We start from the raw sequence: 25,529 nt of genomic DNA, 5'->3' as shown, positions 1-25,529 counted from the left end.
TGTGAACAAAACAATAAGCACTACACAAGGACAGCCACAGTTACCTACAGATGTGAGAGAATATACTGATTACCCATGAGTACGTGCTCTACACGGAAGAGCCAATCGATACAACATGCATCACATTAACACTACATGGAACCAGATCGGATCAAGTGCTGACCAAAGCAGGCTGTAATGAACAGTCTAACAATCAGGTGGTGCAGATATTGAGAATTCTCCCATAATCCCTTCCTGCACCATAAGCTCTGGGTCAGTGGGGCGAAGCAGATCGATGCCTGACTCAGCAATCTGGATCCAGTCTTGACTTGATCCAGTGGTGACGTGTGTTTACAGCATGATAACACACTGTCAAAGCTGGGTTTGAGCCCGTTAAGGGGCAAATTACGCTTTGAGGGGTTCCTCAACTGGGTTCCTGGGTTCCTGAGAAGGTTCCACAGTTAGCAGTTTAGCAAGAGCAAAGGATTGGGTGTAAGATTGGAAAGGGATGAGGGCTTTTACCATCTACTGTTCATAAAATCATGAAAAGATTCATGGAGTTGGGGGAAATCTCAATGCGTAAAGGTCAAGGGTGGAAACCGCTGCTGGATGTATGTGATTATAGGCTTGGGATTATTTTGGAAAATCATTGTCACTTAACACAGTTCCACTTAGCTCCACTTACCATATAGAAGCACTTTGTAGTTCTACAATTACTGACTGTAGTCCATCTGTTTCTCTGCATGCTTTGTTAGCCCCCTTTCATGCTGTTCTTCAATGGTCAGGACCTCCACAGGACCACCACAGAGTAGGTATTATTTGGGTGGTGGATCATTCTTAGCACAGCAGTGACACTGGCATGGTGGTGGTGTGTTAGTGTGTGTTGTGCTGGTATGAGTGGATAAGACACAGCAGCGCTGCTGGAGTTTATAAACACCTCACTGTCACTGCTGGACTGAGAATAGTCCACCAACCAAAAACATCCATCCAACAGCGCCCAGTGGGCAGCGTCCACTGATGAAGGTCTAGAAGATGACCGACTCAAACAGCAGCAATAGATGAGCGATCGTCTCTGACTTTACATCTACAAGGTGGGCCAACTAGGTAGGAGTGTCTAACAGAGTGGACAGTGAGTGGACACGGTATTTAAAAACACACCACCAGTGTCAGTGTCACTGCAGTGCTGAGAATGATCCACCACCTAAATAATACCTGCTCTGTGGGGGTCCTGACCATTGAAGAACAGGGTGAAAGCAGGTTAAAAAGGTTTTTTAATTGTAATTGTAGAACTACAAAGTGCTTCTATATGGTAAGTGGAGCTGATAAAATGGACAGTGTGTGTAGAAACAAGGGTGCAGATACCCTGAAAAAAAATTTCTCAATTAAATCCAGAGCTCAAACTGGAGACGTAGCAGGAACCAAATGAATCGGGACAGCAGCCGGTACGCCTGCTTTCAGCACCGCTGTCCTTACCCGGGCACTGACAGAAACAGGTGTTTGTCTATAGCACTGTGTTTATAAAAGTGATCGTTATCAGACAGTGTGTTCTGAGCTTTTAAGTGACTGTCATAACCAGTCCGACTCTCAAAAACAAGCACTATGACACATGACAGAGTTGAGAGATCAAAGCCAAAAGAAGAAAGAGTGCCGGAGTAAAGATGGAAAAAGAAAGCAAAAGATTAAAGGGAACCGGAAGAAGTAACTTGAGTCTGCAGAGTTCTTAAAAATAAAAGGACAGGGAAAGAATTAGGATATCAGATCACATGCCAGAAGCGAAAGATGGGAAAACGAGACAAGCCACAAACAGACGGCACACGAGAGCACAACAGCAGAACAATAAAACCAAGAACAAGAACCCGTCTACAATTCCAACCTGAGACCAAAAACAAAAGACAGAAAGGACAGAGCAGGACCTTTTGGCGCAGGAGTTTGCTGCGGACGCGTCCCCAGAGCTTAGCCCCCGTGTTGGAGTGGACTCTTGATGGACTCTTGGTGGCAGGAGGCTCGTCCACGCAGCAGCGCTCCTCCAAGCGCTCGCACACCGAGTTCAGGTTACAGTCGGTCACCACCATCTCGGTCATCCCGATGGCTGTGTCTCGAACGCGCTCCGGAGCTAAAGTCCTAAACCGGGTAGTAGTCCTCTAGAGTGTGAATCCAACAATCGAGCTCTCAAATCAAGACAAGATCTGAAGAACTGAGCGGGACGGAACGGAAGGATAAAAACAAGGTAAAGATCCGAAGAGCCTGCATCCCTTTGGTCCTTCCAGCTACTCTGTGCTTGCGATCTGATTCCCGGTCTTGCGAATGCACCGAGAGAGATGGTGAGAGAGGGGGAGAGAGAGAGAGAGGAAGGAGGAGGAGGAAGGGGAAAGAAACGAGGGATGAGGGATGAGGGACGAGGGGAGGAGGGAAAGTCGACGAGTTACCTTGGCAGCTTGGCAGGGATCACTTTTAAGCTCGTGGTTTACACTTAGTCCTTATAGCTTCCGACTATGTGCGGATTGCTGTTTGAAACAAACACAGCTCCAGGCATAACTCTTCCAAAAGTATGTGGACACCAGACCACGAGCTTGTTCAACAGTCCATTCCAGAACTATCCCCGTTGACGTAGAGCTCTTTTTATTTCTTTCGCATCTGGCACTGGTGGGGTTTGAACCAGCAACCTTCTGCTTTACTAGTCCAGTACTTTAACCGCTAGGCTACAACTGCAAACATCTTCAATTGTTTACTGACCTATGAAATCATACACATGGTCAAAAGTATGTGGACACCAGACCATAAGCTTGTCAACCCATTGACGTAGAGTTGGCTCCCTTCATTCCCTTCCTTCGCATCTGGCACTGGTGGGGTTTGAACCAGCAACCTTCTGCTTTACTAGTCCAGTACGATCTTCAATCGTTTACTGACCTACGTAATCATACACATGCTCAAAAGTATGTGGACACCAGACCATGAGCTTGTCAACCCATTGACGTAGAGTTGGCTCCCTTCCTTCCCTTCCTTCGCATCTGGCACTGGTGGGGTTTGAACCAGCAACCTTCTGCTTTACTAATATTTATGCCCCCCCTCCCTTTCCGGCCATAACAGCCTCCACTCTTATTGGAAGGCTTTTCCATAGACCTTTGGGACTATAGTGTCCTGTATACAGTATATGGCCCAATACAGATGTTAGAGGCATAATTACCCCCAGAACCCCTCAAGCTATGGACTCCACTGCGACTTCCCCTTAACCGCCAGTCGTTACATGACTGGCATATTGGCATCTGAAGTTTGCTGTTTGGTACTTAAGCTTGGCTAAACCAAGTGTGACCAAGCACTGACTGTTCTTCCCCATGCGGTATCTCTCCAGAGAGCCGAGAAGATGAGGGCACATTCGCTCTGTCGGGGGATTTTTAAAACGGAGATAAAAACATCGCGGCCTCGTTCTTAGCCTGCGTCATCGTGTCAGGGAAGGAATGTCTGGGAAAAAGAGGAGGGCTTGGAAAAAGGGTAAGACCTCACCACGGGAGAGAAAACTGCGTTGAAATGGCAAAGGATTTGCATCTAAGCAAGGGGGGTAACAAGGTTCCAGGTAGAGCCCTGACCTCAAACTACTCAAAGCCCAGCGTTTTGCAATGGAAGGTCAAAGAAGCTCATGTCAAGGTGTCTACATTATTTTGACCATATCCAAAAAAGTGCAGAATCTCATTATTCCAAACCTACTGTTAGAAGAGTAGATTCAGGACCTCAGATCACGTTGGCTGACACCACAGGGAGCTACAGACTCTCAAAGAGACCCTTCCCTGTGCCAACCCAAACTCCTGCCATCCACAGCTGAGGCTTTCTGGGTATTTTTAGACTTAATAAGTATGTCTGCGTAAGGTTTATGACTGAAAAAGGTCTATGAGATGTGAACACACACGGGGTTTGGTATGTTCTACCACATGCTAACATCTCACCAACGTTACTTGTTTTGGAAAGAGTGCTACTATCTGGGTGTCGATATTCAGTCAGATTATCGCTCAGAAATAAGGTACCTCAGTAGGCAGCATTTTAAGGTGTCTAAGAATTTAGACTTTGTTTTGGGAGTGTAGGATGATGTAAAATGCGTCTCTGTAGAGAGCTAGCCAGGTAGGACTCAAGGACTTTGCAACTCCTAGACTGGGTCCCAGTTTGACCTTTGACTACGTCAATGGAGCTACCGTTTTGTCCGAGTGGTCATTTGGAACTAGTATTGGCACCCTTTGGGAAGGTTACTAGGCCTCTGCCAACCCTTTGAAGCACAAGAAATGGGGGCAAATGATAACCATTGTTCAATTGTAGTATTAAGGACGTCAACATGAGCCATTGGTTAAAGACTTACTTTCGGCATTGAGCAGGCGCTTTTATCCAAAGCGACTTACAGTAATGTGAAGGTATGTTGTCTAACCAATTGAGAGTTAAGGGCCGTGCTCAAGGGCCCAACAGTGGCTTGAACCAGTGACCTTTCAATTACTAGTCCAGTACCTTAACCGACAAGCTGTACCTTTGTTAGAGATTCGCAACCGTCGATGCCACCTGCCTTAACGCACGCCTACAGAGGTACGACTTGACACGAGTGCACTGTGACCTACATCTGAGAAGATGGAGCGCTGAAAAAATGCAGCATATTAATAATTTACAGAGATGAAACATCAAAAGAAGGGAGATGTAGCTGGAGGAGTAAAACAAGGTAGTAAACAAAATATCAGATGCCTGCGAGTTTCTACAGTTGCACGTATTTACAGGGGTAAAAGAAACAGAGTTATATATATTTTTTTGTTTTGCACCCATAGTGTGATGTTTGTACATCTAACATTCATCTCAGGAGCACTAACTACATGTATAAACAAGGTCAATGAATGAAGGGCAGGTACTAATCTGATGTGCAATTTGCACAACAGCTGCATTGATTGTAATGGGTGACTGCAAAATTCAGAATGTTCTAGAACTATCTATACATCCACTCATTTTTAAATGTCCAAAACCAAAATTTAAGGTGCTTAAAAACACGATATGGCCAGAAGTATGTAGACACCCCTCCTGATGATTTATTCATGAGTTTTGTTGAGTTGAGGAACTCCACTCCCTGTACTGAATGTTGGTCTTAGTAAAGGTGTTATACCCCTAGTTTTCAATTCTATTACACAAAGTGTCCCAACTTCTCCGGAAATGTAATATGTCCATTGATGAAATGACCAGAACAGCAGGAAAAAAGACCTAGGTCAGTGACTATTCATTATATCTGTACCATAGATACTGCTCTCGTATCACAAACAAACACAGCGCTAACATTGTTAGCATGGCACTGAGAAATGGGGGGAAAACATAGCCGGAGGCAAACAAACACCTAACGAGGTTAACGCGCCTTCATCCCTTAATATTTTTTCCTCCTCCTGTTGTCTTTGGGAATCTGATCACATTTGGTCCTGAGAGCATTCGTGAGGTCAGGTACCGCCTGACAATGAGCCAATTTATCCCAAAAGTGTTACGTGGGGTCACTGGGGTGCCTGAAAAATGGGTAACAGGGTGGTTGCCTCACAGTGAGGTACGGATGATAATGAGATGAACCCAAGTGCAGGGTGGACAGAAAGTAAATAAATAATGAGCACCCCGAGGTAAAGAGTTCACCCCAAGAATGATAAGGGGGGTAGAAAGTAACCCAAGAGGGAACCTGAGAAGGAACTGAGCAATTTGGGGCAAAGTTAGGAGATTGTGGATCCACCTGGCAAGTTGCAACCCTAAAGACCCCGCCCCTACCGTTTGCTGAAGGAAAAGTGATGCTTTGCCACTCCAAAAACGTTTAATCTGAGAGTCCTGAGTGGGCCACAAGGAGAGAAACATCTGGTTGTGATTGAGGGTTTCCAAGGATCTTTCAGCAAGCTGGACGCTTCCTCGTGGGCCGTCTGTATTTGTAGCACTGTGTTCCTACTTTACATGTGCTAATATTTTTCTTTCATACCACTGTAATTTGATAACCTCAGGAAATTTTACAGGGGTGCGATGAGCACTCTGTCAACTCTTGACCTACCATTACGACACTCAACACTAAGTTTTTCGGAATTTACTAAGCCAATATTTTACGATTACAATTTTTAACGTAAACATGAAGGTGACTGTTCAGATCCGGAACGTTCTACCCAGCTTGAGTAGTTTAATATTTAAAGTGTTGTTTTTCTCAAAGGAGCTCTTGTTTATGAATGTAAGGCCAAATAAATATTCCACAGACGCGCTACTCAGGAAAGACTTGACAACCTCAAAGGCGTGAATTAGATTACAGGTTCATTAAGATAATTTGAATGACGTGAACAGGAAATCAAAGTACACAAACACACTGGAAGTCAAAATGCACATGACTCGAACAATATATGTTAACTTGTTTAAAAAAATGGATTTTGAACAATTATTTTCAAAAAAATGTAAAAAAAAATATATGTATAAAAAAAATTAAAAAATATATTTTTACATATTTAAAAAAAATATAATAAAGAAAATCATGACGTTGCTATTCCAACATTGGCAGGCCTTTTGTGCTCTAAATGAAGCTCTAAACAAAAGCCAAAGTCACGAGCGAGATCCAAAAGGTGTGTGACCCCTGTCTATGAGCGAAGGGTTCAACATTTTCTTCTGCTCTCTGAATGTCCAGTAAATTAATGCCATCTGTTACCATCATCCTTAGTGGCGAGGGGTCCAGTTAAAATACTGTATGAATAAGTAGAGCTGAAGGAACGCAGCATGTGTTCGAACTCGTGTATCTATAAACGGTATGTGTGTATTTGTTTATTTAGGAAGCAAGAGGATCACACAGCGAGTGGGATACAGTGTTGCCAGAATGAACGTTTTCACATAAAATTGGGTGGATTTTGTTTCTATTTGGTTTATAAATGTTTGGCCCACTATATTTGGACATGCCTTCTAATTATTTAAGTCAGCCAGTGTGCTGGACACATGCTTCCTTTGCAACAACAGTTTAGGGAAGGCTCTTTTCCATTCCAGCATGACTGCCCCTGAGCACAAAGCAAGCTCTATAAAGCTTCAGCAACACTGAACAATTTTGGAATGAACTGGAACATCAAGTAAGGCTTTCTTGGGCAGCATCAGTGTCCAGAAATACAAATTCCTACAGACATAAACATACTTAAGTCTTGTGATAAGCCTTTTTAGAAGGGCGGCTGTTGTTCTAGTTAAAAGGTATGTATTAATAGCATTTGTTTTTTAAATAGGATGTCTAACAAGCTTATGGTGAGGTGTCCAAATACCTTTGATCATATAGTGTGTGAAATAGATACGTTCTTATATCGGATTTTTTGGGTATTTTGTTGCGGTTTGAACTAGTTATGTCTGGAAAGCATCTGGCAACCATGATGTGGCGTTCTTCATAAAACAGAGAGAACAATGTGCTCATGTGTACACATCTGTGGCTTCCCTTCGCGCTTTGTACCATTGATGAATGCATACGATTCCCTCACCACAGTTTTGCCCACTCGATCGGACAAATCAAACAAAATCCAGCAAAGCCGCGCTGATCCAAACAGAAAAAGTTCTTCCTGACGTAAGCCGGGCACCCCCCGCAGCTTTTAAATTACCATCTTCCAAAATAAGAGCGAGGGGAAAAAATCTGCACGGCTGACTTTGTTCTACCAGACGTGAGATGAAAATAACTGAACTAGAAGCACGTCGAACAAGCAGTAATAAGACACGGAACGCAAACGTTTCATTAATAATAAACAAAGAAGTCACTGTGATTGAATATTTACATTAAGTATTAAATATTAATGAGAATGACAAATAAATAATATATTATTAATCAATGTGGGGTGAAAAAACCTGCTATAGTGACCAAATGACCCCAGAACGGACATGAACAGCCATAATCAGCGAGAAGGACTATTGGAGGATTGCTCTTATGACTTAATGGCCACGACTTGACCTGGTGGCCTCTAGTGCCTGCAGCAGACCAAATTGGCCACTAGTCTGCTGGTTGGGAAAAAGCCTAACCTCTCACTGAGAGCCCAAACAAACTAAAGAACCAAACTAAAGCTCTCAGATCCATTGAAAAAGAAGTGTGCTTGGAGGACCTGAAGGTAAAAGAGGAAGAGGATGGTTGGATACAATTAGAGGCACAGTAGAAAGCATGGCACCAAACTGGCCTCTAGTCTGCAGCATGGGAAAAGACCAGACTAAGTGGGTGGAGTCTTTGATTCTATGTAAGGACCCTGGTTATGGGTGGTCAACTCCCCCTGTAGCAGAGCTGGGGAAATTGCTGAGGATCCTAGACATCCAAGCGACCATCTTTTTATTAAACTGTCATAATGGAAGCGCTAGACGTCCATCATGTGATCCATCCCAGAGGCTATTGGTATACTTAACGGCTCTGGTCAATAACATTTGCTCAGTGTCAAAACCTGTCAACTACTGTCACCTCTCGTCTGATGTCTTGACCACTGTGTGATTGCCTAACCCTAACCTTTACCCTAACCCTAACCTTAACCCTAAACCAAGCCTAATCTCTCAATCAAAGCCCGGGGAAACAAACTGAATCCCTTGTATTCATTGGAAAAGAATTATGGAAGACTTGAAGGTAAAAGAGGAAGAGGATGCTCAGCAGAAAGATGGATGGCTGGATACAATTAGAGGCACAGTAGAAAGCTTGGCACCAAATTGGCCTCTAGTCTGCAGTGAGGAAAATACCTGACTAATAATTGGGTGGGGTCTTCGATTTTTAGACCCTGGTTATGGGTGGTCAAATCCCCCTGTAGTGTCAGGGTGAAGAGGACAGCTGGGAAAATTGCTGAGGATCCTAGACATCCAAGCAACCATCTAGACATCCATCATGTGATCCATCCCAGAGGCTATCGGTAAACTTAACAGCTCTGGTCAATATCATTTGCTCAATGACAAAATCCATCAACTACTGTCACCTCACTTGTGACGTCTTGTCAACTGTGTGACTACCTAACCCTAACCCTAACCTTTACTCTAACCCAAACCCAAACTCTAATCTCTCAATTGAAGCCTGGGGAAGCAAACAGAAGTTTGTTAAGTATTAATTGGAAAAGAATTATGCTTGGAAGACTTGAAGGTAAAAGAGGAAGAGGATGGTCAGCAACAAAATGGGAGGATGGATGGATACAATTAGAGGCTCAGCAGGAAGCCTGGAGTCCAAACAGAACACATGACATTCTGAAGAAACTCTATCCATATGCGCAAGGTTGCCAGGAGTCAGGTAAGGTTGCCAGGAGTCAGAATCGACTTAAATTGGTCCAAACGAATCTGGACAGTCCGTATGTCCAGGGAGATGGACACATAGATACCACTGAATAATGCTAGGAAGCTTCTTCTGCAGGATAAAGTGGCAAAATCCACATTCCACCTTTGGAATTTCAGGTTCCACGTCTTCCCTTGAATGCAGCTCGTATAGCCGCAGAAACACACTAGAACACACAACATACATGAATGATTTAAACACCCCAGCGGTGCCACGAGCACCATAATCAATCTCTATTACAGCGTCCAGCTGAGGAGAGCAAGCATGAAATGACCCCGGGCTACACACACACACAATACGGCAGCACTGTGACTAATTTTACACACTGCTATTATGTTTTATGCAGTGGGAGATGAATGCTTTATGGCTGCGCTTTTTAGCTGGGTCTTTGGCACGAACGATATGATAATATTTACACCCACTGTAGGGTCAAAAGTATGTGGATGCCACTGTGAACCAGTTGTTGGAAGCTTTCTCTTCCATTAAGGCATAGTTTAGCAGGTTTGGTGTGGAGGAAGAGCAGCCTGGAAAGATCCCTCACCTCAACTCTGTTGAGCACTGGTGGGATGAATTGGAATGCCACCCAGTCACTCACTCACTCATTATCTTGTGGAAAGCTTTATCTTCTAGCAAAATCTTCTAGCAACAACTCCAAATCCCTGACCATGGTTTTAAAACGGGACACCCAACAAGATCCTTGGCCACTTTTGGCCACATGGCATACATACAGGTTAATACAGTGATCTTTGGGACGACATACTGTGCTCCTGTGCTCAAAGCTAGGACCATAAGGACATAGTTTGACCAGTTTGGCCTGAAGAGATCCCTGACCTCAACCCAAAAACACCTTGGGTAAGAACTGGAACCTCAGTCCAACATCACAAATGCTCTTTTGACTCATCTTGTAGAGGGCCTGTAAAGGGTCAGGATGCCCAACAAGCTCTAGGTCAGGTGTCCAGATACTTTTGAATACATGGTTTGACCAGTTTGGTCTTGAGAAACTCCAGTGGCCTGAACAGATCCCTGACCTCAACCCAAATAAAGATAGAGATGAATTGGAACCTCAGTTTTATCAGTCCAACCGCACAAATGCTCTTTTGACTGATCTTGTAGAGTGACTTAGGATCGCTGCTCCATATTAACGACCATTGGGTTTGGGTCAGGATGTCCAACAAGCTCTTGATTGGGTGTCCACATACTTTTGAAGACATGGTTTGACCAGTTTGGTCTCGAGAAACTCCAGTGGCCTGAACAGATCCAACCTTACAAATGCTCTTTTGACTGATCTTGGAGAGTGACTTGGAGTCTTCTTGGTGGGGTGTCCACATACTTTTGTAGTATGTACACAGACACAAAGGCATTATGAGACAATCCTATAAGGTATTACTGTAGCTCAGGCTACAAGGAGAGAACAATGAACCCCAAAAAACAAAGGACGAGCAGCGAGGAACCAACATCTAGGAGGAACCAACATAGATATTTTTTAATTACTGAAGTTTACACACCGTTCTGCTGATTCTGTCCTTCTCCTGATCAAATATCATTAAAAATTCCATTAGACTGTAGGACTTCGGCACAAAGGGTGCTCAGATGTAGGTATGGGGGTAGGGTTGGTGCTCTTTCAGACAGAGCACGGGTGTCTCCTGAGTCCTGAGGCTTTCGAACACAAAAAGACAAAGGTGGAGGGGGGATGCTTTGCACCTCCTGACGATTTATAATGTTGACATGCCAACACATTGCTAATCAGTCCTTTGTTTCAGTACCACTTTTCTTTCTCGCTTCTCGCAGCTCATGCTTTTCACGTTATGAAAGTTCTTTGTCTTTGTAAATGACTGTCTTGGGCTAATCGAATATCCTCTGTCCACTCTGCAAATGGACCGTTGGCATCATTGCATTTGGGCACACTGGGTTCTCAACATTGGTTCTTTTACTTGGGCACTGATCTTTATTTCACCTCCAATATCAATAGCAGCCTCAGTACAATAAAATGACCCTAGGACTGTCCTGTTTCTTGGATGCAGACAGTCAGAAGGTCTGTTGCTCTTCCAGAGTAGAGTTACAAGGATAAATGGGTGACGCATTTCAGCCAAATCTGGTCCTCAAATCTGGTCTCCAAAAACCATTCTGGGGACTTGGCACTTGAGAAGTTGAATGAAGGATAGCACCAGGTTTTAGGACCCAGGATCTTTCGGACCAAATGTAACCCAGATATCCGCCTATCTGACCCTCCACCTTCACTGTTTGGGGGTCACCTGTGTCTTGCTGGACCTGCTTGGTGCACATAGACTCAAACCTGACTTGATAAGCAGTGGAAAAACTAGGAGCAACCAAATTTGTCAGATTGGTTGATATGTCCACATACTTATGGCTAGACCGCCTATTAGGCACTAGGGTTACATTGCGCATATCAGCTGAGCTAGCACAACTGCCATTATTTACACATAATGAATTAGTTCCACATTAATTGGTAGAAAATTTGTGTCCCAGAGGGGAATGTTTTGGGGTGTACATGCACCCCAAACCCCCATTTGTCAAATCTGACAGGCGCTCTTTTGTCTCCTGGTCCAACTGCATGAACGAGGTAACATAACATGTTGTGAAAGTACAGAGGGGGGTGTGATTTATTGCGAAATATATTAACCGTGTCGCTGTATATTATAATTATTATCTCCCTCTAGATAACACAGAACCAGATCCTGTTACAAATTAGTGGACGATGGATACTGATTTTCTAAAGGTCAGACAGCTTAAGAAACACATCCACATTGCTTAGGGACGTTTGCTAAGCTAAGAAGCTAATTAATATATTCATCCAATAACTTGTAGTTCTCAAGAACCTGAGTGGTTCTCAAGTCGAAGCATAGAAGCAAAAGCATATAGCCTTGTTTCTTCTACTTCAACTATAAATATGATGTGCAGTACAAGGCTATAAACGGCGCTTTGACCATTTAAGGTCTTTCTAAATGTTGAAGCCAGAGACTTGGTCAGTAAATATGGAATCCTCCGGAGAGAGGAACGGGCAAAAGGAACAGCAGCTCAGACGGCTATCAAAACATTTTGGCTACAGATGTTATTCCTGCTGATTTGACAACGTTCGTTAGCTGGGGACTGGTGATCGCAAAGGGTTTCGCCAGTTACCCCAGTACCCCTTCACAGAGGCAAGGCGGTAGAGTTGAAACCCCAAGACCCCAAGTGTCTTCTGTAGAGATTCTGTTTCAAAATCCCAAACCCAAAACCCAATCTCCATGGGAAGAACCAGCTCCTTACATTGCCCAAATATCTACTGGTACTTCAGCCTGTTGATGTCATTGGCCTTCTCAACTCTCGTTTCCCAAGGCAGGGTCAGTTGCTTCAAGTGGTTGGTCCACAGAATCATATTAGGTCTTACGACTTGGTTACTTCCCAGTAGATATGAAGTAACATCAGTATATCCCAGTCAGTATTTTCACAGAGCTACACCATATATCCAAATGTAACTGGACACCGCTCTTCTCTGCTCATTGATGACCGGTGTTTCCAAACCAAGCAAGGTCCATAACGACATGGTTTGACATGTTTGCTCTGGATGATGACCTTGGATAAATTGGGACGTCAATTGCGAGCCAGGTCTTCTTATCCACCGTGAGTTCAACGATGGCCAAAAGAGTCTAGCCATTGGGAGGTCCACTGCCCCAAGCTTGGATTACTAGTTTAATAAATTTTTATTGGTCAAATATGACCAATATGTTCCACTTTGGGATGCTGGTGGGTGGCCTCTCTGTAGAGGCACCGGTGGCCAAGGAGAGCATCCAAAAGACTTGATACGGTCCCCAAACCTCCTTAAAGACTTGGTAATGGAGGAAACTCTCAGAATTACAGATGTACCTAATGTTTGAGGACGGTTCAGGACGGCACATTCTATCCTCTCAGTATTCCCTTTTCTTTCAGGCGCCAGCTGCACATGTGGTGAAAATATCTCAGCTGCCTGCAGCCGCGATGTTCTCGGGTCGCCCCCCTCCCCCCGTGCATTGTTGTATACGCGATGCTGCCAAGGCTACAGTAAATGTGCATGTTTGAACAGTTTAGAGACGGAGAGACAAAATCGAGACGTCTACGCTGCATCTGAATTGAAATATATATATAAATTAACACTCCAACCAAGTGAGGCACAAGCAATGAATCTTAATGAATATTAAACCTTTTTAAGAGTTTATATTTTACAGCGCTGTGTTTTTGGCATGCAGTGTGGGAGGACAGGGCGCACCGTGAGCTCTGACAATAATGAACCAAACACTGGGAATTATAGTGCAATGAAACTGACTTCCTGTATGGAAGACCTCAGTGTCGACCATAGTAAAGATAAAATGTCCAGTGTTTTAACTGACCACTGTATTTTGAAAAAAAAAAAAGAAAAAAAAAGTAGAATTTAATGCCTGCAAGACACTCAAAAAATGCTGGGACAGAGGGGTGATACGAGACTTCTGGTCAACCCTACGTGGTCATAGTCTGAGTCTGCTCTTTATGATGTTCTATAGGTATTCAATAGGAGACGGATCTGGACTGCAGGCAGGCCAGTCAAGCACACGCACTCTGTGCCTGAAATAGCCATAGACTTCCTATAAAAAGACGTCACCTTGGTTTCTACATACATATGCAGTTGCACCTTTCACTGATAAAAGTCTGGATGGTCGTTTTCGTCTTTGAAACTGCCTAAGAACTCTCAAAGTCCATCTTTCCCAGGCCTGTAGACCTCATTAATGTATTTTGTATACAATTGATATATGGATCTAGAACTCTTAGTGTAATAAAGTTTAAAGCTGCATTTCATGATGCAGCAGTAGACTGTGTTAAGTAACAACGGTTTTCCGAAGTACTCCCAAACACAGGTAGCTTTATTTACCTTTATATTTAGTACCATAATGGGTTAAATGAATGCACATTCAAAAGTGGTTTACATGGCCCTACGTGGACTACATGGAGATTTCTCCGGATTCGCTTAATCTTTTCACAATATTATGTACGGTAGATGGTGAACTAGAATTTTGCATTGAGAAATGGAGTGGCAATTCCCTTAAGTTCAGTACAAAGTGATAAGCCAAGACCCATTTTTACTTAAAAAGATTGAGCCCTTGGTGGATTCTCCTTTAATATCCAACCTTGATACCTTCACCTGTTACCATTTATGCATTTTCTCCCATTCTGGCATACAAGGAGGGTATATTCGCCCGACACAAGCTCCCTCCCAGTCCACCGACCCCTTCTCATTCGCCCAGTTAGACTAATAACCAGGGTCCTTACACAGCCTCAAAGACCCCACCTCACTTATTAGTCCAGTATTTTCCCACCCAGCAGACTAGTGGCCAATTTTGTGTTCTTGTGACGCCCAGCCGACCGGTAGCAGAGCTCAGGAGTTCCAAACTCAGGAGTTCCAAATCCCAGCGTTGGTGTGCTAGGGCTAATATATATAAATATATTTTTTCCACTCGTTTAGTCTATTTTGACTGTTTTCCAACCTACCTGCACTTGCCCCTTGCCCATGATCTTGTCTACGATCTCGTTGTCATCCTTGTTAAGCTTGGATTTGTCGTAGCATTTCTCGTAACACAGGATCCTCAGGCACTGCGATCCCTCCAGCTCAATCTCAAACTCCTATTGGACAGACAAAGACACAAATGACTATATCTGTCCGGTTATGAAATGACCCAAAGAACGTCAAGGAAAAAAATACTCACCTCGTTCCAGTGTGGTTCGGTGGTGTCCCGGAATACGCGAGTCTTGGCTTTGCTGACGAAGTAGCCGTACGAGTCGACCTCCAGGGTGCAGTAGAGATCTAGAGAAGGACAAACCGCGATACGTTTTTGGATTGAAGGTGGGTGGGATTTTTTTAATAATCAACACACAGAACATGGTCAAAAGTATATGGACACTTTTTTATTATGTAGCAGATCTGCCACCTGGGTGCCGTTGGGTGTCTTTTCATTTTTAATCGCTGATGACGCCACCCCCAACCCGACTGAGGAATGCCAAGGCTGTCACACGCACCCTTAGGCACGAGACCCCACCCACATACTCCAGGCACCCCCCTGCAGGCACTGCCAATTATGCCCGCCAGATGGCGCCCAACCGACCGGAATTTGGAGTGTGTCTGCGGGGATTTATGCCCAGTCAGTCATTTGTGAGGTCAGGCAAAATCGACATTCTAATTCATCTCAAAGGTGGAGGTTAAAAGGGTTAAAGTGCACAGTCAGGTTAGAGCAGGAAAGAGCATTGTCTCTTTTGACTGGGCTGTCTTGTACTGGCACAAATACCCACAGGACCATTACAAAATACTGTAAAATATTGTAAGGCAGGGGCACGACTTCATAATACCAGTAGTGGTTTTGGAATGGGATAAACAGCAAGCTTGTGGTCATGTGACCATAAGTGACCTCAGTCACTCTGGCTTTTTTACAAGACTTTGAAGTATGTCTGTGGGAATTTGTGCCCAGTGTTTGTATGGTTGATCTGGAAAGCTTCGATTGACGTTCCGGTTTGTTCGGTCATGCTGGAACAGGACCTTCCCTTCCCTAAACTGTTGCTGCAAAATTGGAAGCATATAATTTCCTCTATATAACTGATTTATTACACCTGTAAGCAACTACTCACTTGAAGGTGTGTCCCAATACTTTTGTCCGTGTTGTGTACTTTTAGTCATACAGTGTAACACACACACACACACACACACACACACACACACACACACACACACAAACTTGTAAATGGGGGACAGATGAGAGTGTAGTTGCATGTCCTCGGATGGCAAGACAAATCAATAATGAATTCGAACCACATGCCACGCAGCGGGAAGAAGAACAAAGAAAACAAGCTCGCTCACACACACACACACACACACACGCACACTTCTGTGAACCCGGATTCACAGCAGGCCCCCTGCTGAGCACGGATCTACACTGCGCTCTTCTATAAGGTTTCAACAGCTATCATTCACTCATCCTCTTTAGTAACCGATCTGTCCTGATCAGGGTCAAGGTGAGTCCAGGGTCACTTGGAAGTACAGGGGGCAAAGCGGAGGGGCAGTGATAGCTCAGTGGTTAAGGTACTGAAGTGGTAATCAGTAGGTTGCCGGGTCAAGCCCCACCACGGTCAAGTTGCCACTGTACAGTCATGTTAGAATAGGAAAGGGACTTCCCTAAAGTGTTGGGACTTAAAGCACATATTTACTTTATATAATATATAATATAAAAGTGTCCCAATACTTTTGTTTGTTACATTATTTGTTAAATAATACTAAACCAGAGTGAGTTGCGAGTCAAAAAAAATGGGACACGGAGAAAAAAAAATAATAATAAAATAAACAGCAAACCACAAAATAAACTTATACACAAACGCCCTCTTGTGAAGGTTTTATGTTACATCTTGTAAACCACAGTAGGACCAGATGTGGAAAGCGTGTGAGCAGCGGCGCCTTGGCCGAGACCCGCAGCACCCGTCCCACACCGATTAAATACTTACTGGCTGAATTCTTGAAACCGGTGGCAGAATGGACAATGACGTGCAGGAAACCGTACAGGCCCGGAGCCTCCTCGTCTGAAACACACACAAGACACACTGGCATCAGGTCACGTTCGTACTGGGCCCTATACTCCCAACCTGACCCCCCCCTTGTTGACATAGAATCCCAATAGAAGTGGCCACATGGTGGTCAGAACGCAACTAGAAATAAAATTCCAATTTAGTCACTTCCAGTTCCCTTTTGGTCTAGCATGACAAAATGAAGAACTTGGAAGTCCAGAACTCGATACATCTACGAGGGGAGTCGTCGTCCGGCCTGCCTTTCGTCAGACACTGTAGACTGGGTGGGACATGAGTGCCCGATCAGGGTGGTGCCACAGGTCTCAGCAAATGACGGACTAGCATATTAGATTTCTCTAACTTTTATAAACACAAATGGGCAGCAGGACACCTCCACTCTAGGGCGCCCCCTAGCAGGCACAATTGGCAGTGTGTGCAGCAGACAAAATTGGCCACTAAGTCTGCTGGGTGGGGTCTTCAACGCTGTGAAAGGACCCTGGTTAGTCGTCCGAGTCACCTGCACAGACATGGAGGAATGTGGAGATCAGTGAGTGACTCTACATGTGCGTGACTGGCCTCACAAGTGAATTCACCAAAGTGTGGGCTAATAAGAAGGGGTGTGTTGGCAAATATACAAGGTTGCCGGGGCGCAAATTGGGAGAGAAACTCGTATATTCCTTGTATATGTATTTTAAGTTACGGCTTTGACGGACTCGAACAGGCAACAAACCCCCATGAATATAATAATACCCCATCTTCATTAAAGTTTCCATTAAAATATTGGGACCCTCCACCCACTGTGACCGCCCCAACCTTGTCCCATCACAGACTTCAAAACAACAGTAATGTGAGGTCGTTTCATCCTGGTACCAGCGTGTACCATACTTGTACTTCATCTCTCTCCATCTGAAAACCCTCACGACGTCCCTTTTTTTTGGGTAAGTGAAGTTTTTATTTCGAGGGGGGCTGCATTCCTTCGACAGCTGGACCTTATTTCACGCTGCCCCTTCATCCTCCTGTACGCAGCGAGCGGCAATGCCGAGGAAACATACCGGTAATTCAATCTGATGTACTGGTATGGATCGCTTTTGGGGGTCTTTTATTGACCTGGCTTCCCAGCACTGAGACGCCGAGTCTTCATCTATATACAAAATCTCGTTCTAATCCTCCTTTTGATGACTAGTCCAGTATCCTACCCACTGAACAATAGAATGAAGCCTACGAGGCAGTAACACTGAGTGTGTAGTTTCCTTTCCTTAAGTCTCTGTGCAGAGGAGAATATTGATATGTTATTAAACATAAAGGGTACCTAAAAATACCCGACTGGCTGATAATTTGGCTGAGATTTGAACCCCGGATCCTTGGACTTTAGTGGTAGTAAACTAGGGTACTTGTAGCCACGCCTAACATAATTTAAGCGCCTTTTTTAAAGTGTACATCAGCAGTTTGTATCAGTGAAGTGGACATAAACCTCTCATACAGTCCCCAATTAGATATACTCGATTCCCAGGTGCTCATTCTCATCCGGCCTATGGTACACACATAGTTCGATGCAGATGATCACACTACACTCTCTGTATTCTTCTACCTATTATGGTATGGTATGGTATGGCCATAACGATAATAATGAGTCGGTCGAGTGCCCAGGTACGTGGTAGTACCCTCAAGACTCAAACCCCAAGCTCAGATCTTGTCATGGTTTCCAATATGGATATACACCGATCAGCCATAACATTAAAACCACCTCCTTGTTTCTACACTCACTGTCCATTTTATCAGCTCCACTTACCATACAGAAGCACTTTGTAGTTCTACAATTACTGACTGTAGTCTATCTGTTTCTCGGCATGCTTTGTTAGCCCCCTTTCATGCTGTTCTTCAATGGTCAGGACCCCCACAGGACTATCACAGAGCAGGTATTATTTGGGTGGTGGGTCATTCTCAGCACTAAAGTGACACTGACATGGTGGTGGTGTTAGTGTGTGTTGTGCTGGTATGAGTGGATCAGAATAGTCCACCAACCAAAAATATCCAGCCAACAGCGTCCCGTGACCACTGATGAAGGTCTAGAAGATGACCGACTCAAACAGCAGCAATAGATGAGCGATCATCTCTGACTTTACATCTACAAGGTGGACCAACTAGGTAGGAGTGTCTAATAGAGTGGACAGTGAGTGGACACTGCTGTGTCTGATCCACTCATACCAGCACCATGTCAGTGTCACTGCAATGCTGAGAATGATCCACCACCTAAATAATACCTGCTCTGTGGTGGTCCTGTGGGGGTCCTGACCATTGAAGAACAGGGTGAAAGCAGGCTAAAAAGATATGTAGAGAAACAGATGAACTACAGTCAGTAATTGTAGAACTACAAAGTGCTTCTATATGGTAAGTGGAGCTGATAAAATGGACAGTGAGTGTAGAAACAAGGAGGTGGTTTTAATGATATGGCTGATCAGTGTATCTAAATGCAAGGGCCCATTTGGGAGATTATATTATATATTATATAAGATGCATCGTAAAATCCCAACAGAAGACGGGGGTGCCCTGCTAGGCCCAGTTGGCTCAGCCGTGTGTACGTGCAGTTCTCACCGTCTTTATAACTGGTGACCGGGATGTTATGGACGGTTCGGAGTTTGAAGCAGGAGCTGGCGAGGACCTGCAGCTCTAGTGAGTTCAGCACGCAGGTCTGAAGGTCTGCAACGAGAAAAAGCGTCAACATCATCGTCAGTGTGTCAGAAACGTATACATTTAAACTTGTAGGCCTCCAAACTTCATGTGGCCTTCAGATTAGCTCAAGAACATAGTGTACAGAGCTTCATGGAATGGGTCGGATGCAGTGGTGTAAAGCACGCCGCTACTGGACTCTTGAGCAGTGGAGACGTGTTCTCTGGAGTGACGAATCACGCTTCTCCGTCTGGCAATCCGATGGACGAGTCTGGGTTTGGCGCTTGCCAGAAGAACGGTACTTGTCTTACTGCATTGTGTCGAGTGTGAAGTTTGGTGGAGGGGGGATTATGGTGTGGGGTCGTTTTTCAGGAGTCGGGCTCGGCCCCTTAGTTCCAGTGAAAGGAACTCGTAATGCTTCCAACTTTGTGGGAACAGTTTGGGGATGGCTCCTTCCACAAAGCAAGCAAGGTCCATAAAGACACGGATGAGCGAGTTTGGTGTGGAAGAACTCGACTGGCCTGCACAGAGTCCTGACCTCCTTTGGGATGAATTAGAGCGGAGACTGCGAGCCAGGCCTTCTCGTCCAGCACCTTGTGGAAAGCCTTCCCAGAAGAGTTGACGCTGTTATAGCTGCAAAGGGTGGGCCGACATCATATTAAACCCTATGGATTAAGAATGGCATGTCGCTCAAGTTCATATGCGTGTGAAGGCAGACGAGCGAATACTTTTGGCAGTATAGTGTACAATGTATAGAAAGGAATACTCAGCCCAAAAGAAGTGGGTCTGCCTGCACCCTGAGCCAATTAGGATTTAGCTTTTGTCTCAAATTAGCCAATTGGATCTTGTTGCATTTTCTAACCTTTCTTCTGGAGCTTCTGAATGCTCTCCCTCCATTCTGACCTCTCATAATCTGAAGACAGCAGGAACAAGTAGCTCTGAAAGGAAAACAAGAGAAAACGGGAGTTCTTAGGGAGCTATAAGCAATATTAACAAGAACAAGGTTGCCCTCTAGTGGACAAACTATGAACAGAATAGAGGTATGACAAATGCAGAATCCTATTCTCTCTTTTAAAGTACTCGACATTTAATCCACTGGTCTCAATCAGGCAGGATCAATCAAGTAAAACCTTGAGCACAGCAGAAAGCGGTAAAAACCGAGCATAAAAGCGGTACATCTGCACAGAAGCAAGGTAAGACAGCCTACGGAAGGTCCACTCGGCTGTATCGAACCCGTACAGCTGCGTCCTCTGCTGTCTGGTCCAGGCATCTGTCCTAGTGATGGATGATTTACGAAGGGTATAGTGATTTTCTATGTACGTGATGCGTCTCTCTGAGAACGCAGCCGGTGATTGCATGTGTCAAAGTGGCGGCACACCTAATTATATGCCATTTGAGACACAGTAGCCCTTCTGTTCGTTCATCCCAGATGACAAAGGGTGTGTTCGAAAACCTAGTGAGCTCCCTACATAGGCAGCATTTTACGTCATCCTACGCTCGCTCTCGAGAAGGAGGCTGTTCGAAATCCTAGATGCCTTAATATGCTCACTAGTAAGATATCTTAAATTTTAATGCTATTTTGACTCAAGAACAAGTGAGCATCGGAAGCGTCCTTAGATTAACCTGCCTTATAAGTCAATGACTTATTAGAATCCATTCTACTGAGGCAGCTGCCTATGTAGGCAGTAAGACAGCAAGGCAGCTCGCTAGGTTTTCGAACACACCCATAGACTTCGGATACTTTGGAATCAATGAGTCTTGGCCGCCCAACAACCTGTCAGCAGTTCATGGCCTGTCCCTCCTCAAACCACTGTCGGTGGATACTCGTGAATTACAAATAAATACCATCAGCCCATGTGACCATATGTGACCAGTGGTGTTTTGGCTCAATTGTGTATTCAATACGTCAATCTCGCCACCTGTCTATTCACCGTTTGACAGTGTAGTGTATCGTGCGCTACCTTGGCGTTTTTGTTGTGTATGCGGAAGGGGATTGTGGGAGAATGCAGCAGCAGATAGGATTCTTGCTCGTTCATCTTCTTCCTCAGGCGCTCCACGTTCCGGCTCTGGCCCTTCTGCGATTTCTGTCAAACGATACAGACAGGCAAAATTAAAGTTCTTTTTTACTTCATTTCACTTTCATTTTTTCGCTAGTTTATCCTAGTCAGGGTCGTGGTGGGTCCTGTTTCCTTGGAATCACCGGGCACAGTGCTGGAACACACCGCAGACAAGACGCCAATCCAGTGACGTAGCCAATCACGTCTGTATGTAGATAGTACTACCGTGGATTCGAACCCAAGAGCCTAAAGTGAGCAAGGTGTCATTTCTCAGGTCAGCTCTCAATTGACTAAACCCTGGAATAGATTCCATGTGTTGGTACAACTGTCTAACGCACTGGCTCGGCCGTGCCTGAGGGTGGGACGACTGTGTGGTTGGTGGATTTAGATGAGTTAGAGGGGGTGTGTGCTAGTCTACCCAGAGCCCTCAAACCCACTGAACAGCTTTAGGATGAACTGGAATGCCGACCGCAAGCCAGGCCTTACTGTCCAAAGGGAGTGCCTGAACGGATAAAGGCTTCTCCATAAAGTGGGCACAAATTCCCACATACACAACTCAATATTAATGTTGATGGTTTTGTAATGGGATGTCCAATAACCTCATGGGCAGGTGTCCACATACTTTTGGCTCATACATGTTGTCCTTTATAAACTGCCATGATAGACCAGGACCAATTTTGAGCCCCAGCGCTAATAACCCCAACAAGGGGAGCGATAAGGGGACAAAAAAAGAGGTGAGAATTTGGTGCAGACCTTCTCCTTCTGAATCTCGTTCTTAATGACCGAGATCTTGATCTTCATCTCTTCTATCTCGTGCTCAGGAAGAGTCTGGACGTGCGTGCAGGAGTCGGAGTCGTCCAGCGCCTGGAAGGTGAGGTCGGCCAACGGGATGTGCCACTTGCATTCGTACTGCTGGTTCCTCCTGGCAGCGGAAATACGGGCAGAAGAGAGACTTGAGCATTTTGTGTGAACGTTTGAGGGGTAAAGCGGTACACGTGAGCATTTTGTGTTATGTTTGAGGGTTAAAGCGGTACAAGTGAGCATTTTGTGTTATGTTTGAGGGGTAAAGCAGTACATGTGAGCATTTTGTGTGAATGTTTGAGGGGTTAAGCAGTACATGTGAGCTTTTTCTGTTATGTTTGAGGGGTAAAGTGGTACATGTGAGCATTTTGTGTGAATGTTTGAGGGGTAAAGCGGTACATGTGAGCATTTTATGTCAAAGTTTGAGGGGTAAAGTGGTGCATGTGAGCATTTTATGTCAATGTTTGAGGGGTAAACCAGTACATGTGAGCATTTGGTGTGTATGTTTGAGGGGTTAAGCAGTACATGTGAGCATTTTGTGTAAATGTCTGAGGGGTAAAGCAGTACATGTGAGCATTCTGTGTGAATGTCTGAGGGGTAAAGCGGTACATGTGAGCATTTTGTGTTATGTTTGAGGGGTAAAGCGGTACAAGTGAGCATTTTGTGTTACGTTTGAGGGGTAAAGCAGTACATGTGAGCATTTTGTGTGAATGTTTGAGGGGTAAAGTGGTGCATGTGAGCATTTTGTGTGAATGTTTGAGGGGTAAAGCGGTACATGTGAGCATTTGGTGTGTATGTTTGAGGGGTTAAGCAGTACATGTGAGCATTTTGTGTTGTTTGAGGGGTAAAGTGGTACAAAAGTATAAAAGTATTGGGACGTGTGTGAAAGAAAAGTGTGTGTGTGCGAATGGCATAACTACCCTACTGCCGTCTTCTTTATTTTGGCACAGAGCAGAAGGTCAGTGAAGAGGAAGACATGCCGAAGTTTCCTTGTGCCTTCTGATACCTCTACTAGGAAGCCGTCCTTCACCAGCTGACGAACCTGCCCCACACACACACACACACACACACACACACACACACACACACTATTAGACTGCAGTAGATCTCTGAGCTGTTCTTCAGAGGCAGATGCTGAGGGGCGGAGTCACTCCCTGCGGAGAACTTAACGTCAACGACTTGTGAACACGCTCGTCTGACGAGCTTCAGTGAGAGAACTGAGCGAACAGGGAGACATCAGCATGAGGAATGTGAAGAGACGTCATGATCGTGAGTGGAGAGCTGACGCCTCGGTAACACGCGGGACGGGGTGCTGTTATTCATTCTGAATTTGATGACTGTACTGATGTATTACACAGGGCTGCATATAAATGCAGTCCAATAACCTCTGATACGTCTTCATTTGGCTCTGATTGCCCGGCTTGAATTCGGGATTATGAACCCTTTCCTGTTCCCCCTCCACACACCCCGGTTCCAATTTATCTCCATTAACTCCCATATGTCCTGAATATTAATGAATCCGTCAGGGAAGTCAAATTAAACCCAGAACAAACCGTCCATTAATGATAAATGACAGATTTAATGGCAGGTGGGGCAAGTTTACTGGCTAGTGACAAATTCTCCTCCAAGGGTGGGAGAACAATGCAATTGCGACCTCTGCTGGCTGGGCAATAGTATAATTACAGATGTGTATATACATGTGTGAGTGTTTTATTTAAGTAGCCACATTAATTATTTACACAGCCACACAGCCACAACTTTGAGATATATATATACATATATATATATATATATATGTATATATACAGTGTATCACAAAAGTGAGTACACCCCTCACATTTCTGCAGATATTTAAGTATATCTTTTCATGGGACAACACTGACAAAATGACACTTTGACACAATGAAAAGTAGTCTGTGTGCAGCTTATATAACAGTGTCAATTTATTCTTCCCTCAAAATAACTCAATATACAGCCATTAATGTCTAAACCACCGGCAACAAAAGTGAGTACACCCCTAAGAGACTACACCCCTAAATGTCCAAATTGAGCACTGCTTGTCATTTTCCCTCCAAAATGTCATGTGATTTGTTAGTGTTACTAGGTCTCAGGTGTGCATAGGGAGCAGGTGTGTTCAATTTAGTAGTACAGCTCTCACACTCTCTCATACTGGTCACTGAAAGTTCCAACTTGACACCTCATGGCAAAGAACTCTCTGAGGATCTTAAAAGACGAATTGTTGCGCTACATGAAGATGGCCAAGGCTACAAGAAGATTGCCAACACCCTGAAACTGAGCTGCAGCACAGTGGCCAAGATCATCCAGCGTTTTAAAAGAGCAGGGTCCGCTCAGAACAGACCTCGCGTTGGTCGTCCAAAGAAGCTGAGTGCACGTGCTCAGCGTCACATCCAACTGCTGTCTTTGAAAGATAGGCGCAGGAGTGCTGTCAGCATTGCTGCAGAGATTGAAAAGGTTGGGGGTCAGCCTGTCAGTGCTCAGACCATACGCCGCACACTACATCAAATTGGTCTGCATGGCTGTCACCCCAGAAGGAAGCCTCTTCTGAAGTCTCTACACAAGAAAGCCCACAAACAGTTTGCTGAAGACATGTCAACAAAGGACATGGATTACTGGAACCATGTCCTATGGTCTGATGAGACCAAGATTAATTTGTTTGGTTCAGATGGTCTCAAGCATGTGTGGCGGCAATCAGGTGAGGAGTACAAAGATAAGTGTGTCATGCCTACAGTCAAGCATGGTGGTGGGAATGCCATGGTCTGGGGCTGCATGGGTGCAGCAGGTGTTGGGGAGTTACATTTCATTGAGGGACACATGAACTCCAATATGTACTGTGAAATACTGAAGCAGAGCATGATCCCCTCTCTCCGGAAACTGGGTCGCAGGGCAGTGTTCCAGCATGATAATGACCCCAAACACACCTCTAAGACGACCACTGCTTTATTGAAGAGGCTGAGGGTAAAGGTGATGGACTGGCCAAGCATGTCTCCAGACCTAAACCCAATAGAACATCTTTGGGGCATCCTCAAGCGGAAGGTGGAGGAGTGCAAAGTCTCAAATATCCGCCAGCTCCGTGATGTCGTCATGGAGGAGTGGAAAAGCATTCCAGTGGCAACCTGTGAAGCTCTGGTAAACTCCATGCCCAGGAGAGTTAAGGCAGTTCTGGGAAATAATGGTGGCCACACAAAATA

General features: G+C 44.7%; 1 protein-coding gene across 5 annotated transcripts in view; it reads right to left on the bottom strand.

Moving 5' to 3' along the window:
- The window catches only part of abr (ABR activator of RhoGEF and GTPase), a 117,245-nt gene that overhangs the window by 16,039 nt on the left and 75,677 nt on the right, over nucleotides 1–25,529 (bottom strand). For 4 of the 5 annotated variants that reach the window (XM_062988581.1, XM_062988582.1, XM_062988584.1 and 1 more), the window contains exons 9-16: nucleotides 23,241–23,362; nucleotides 22,273–22,441; nucleotides 21,424–21,546; nucleotides 20,325–20,400; nucleotides 19,388–19,492; nucleotides 16,736–16,810; nucleotides 14,956–15,053; nucleotides 14,741–14,872 (exon numbers count right to left, since the gene is read on the bottom strand). In XM_062988581.1, the coding sequence (XP_062844651.1) occupies nucleotides 14,741–14,872; nucleotides 14,956–15,053; nucleotides 16,736–16,810; nucleotides 19,388–19,492; nucleotides 20,325–20,400; nucleotides 21,424–21,546; nucleotides 22,273–22,441; nucleotides 23,241–23,362 (900 nt within the window). Of the gene's footprint in view, nucleotides 1–1,892; nucleotides 2,289–14,740; nucleotides 14,873–14,955; nucleotides 15,054–16,735; nucleotides 16,811–19,387; nucleotides 19,493–20,324; nucleotides 20,401–21,423; nucleotides 21,547–22,272; nucleotides 22,442–23,240; nucleotides 23,363–25,529 lie in introns of those variants that run through there. The other variant, XM_062988585.1, reaches the window with a different exon arrangement.

Source organism: Trichomycterus rosablanca, chromosome 26 (genome assembly GCF_030014385.1).
Source record: "Trichomycterus rosablanca isolate fTriRos1 chromosome 26, fTriRos1.hap1, whole genome shotgun sequence".
In the NCBI taxonomy this organism is placed as follows: domain Eukaryota; kingdom Metazoa; phylum Chordata; class Actinopteri; order Siluriformes; family Trichomycteridae; genus Trichomycterus; species Trichomycterus rosablanca.
The sequence above is the reverse complement of the archived record's forward strand: the minus strand, read 5'-3'. Positions and strand labels throughout refer to the sequence as shown.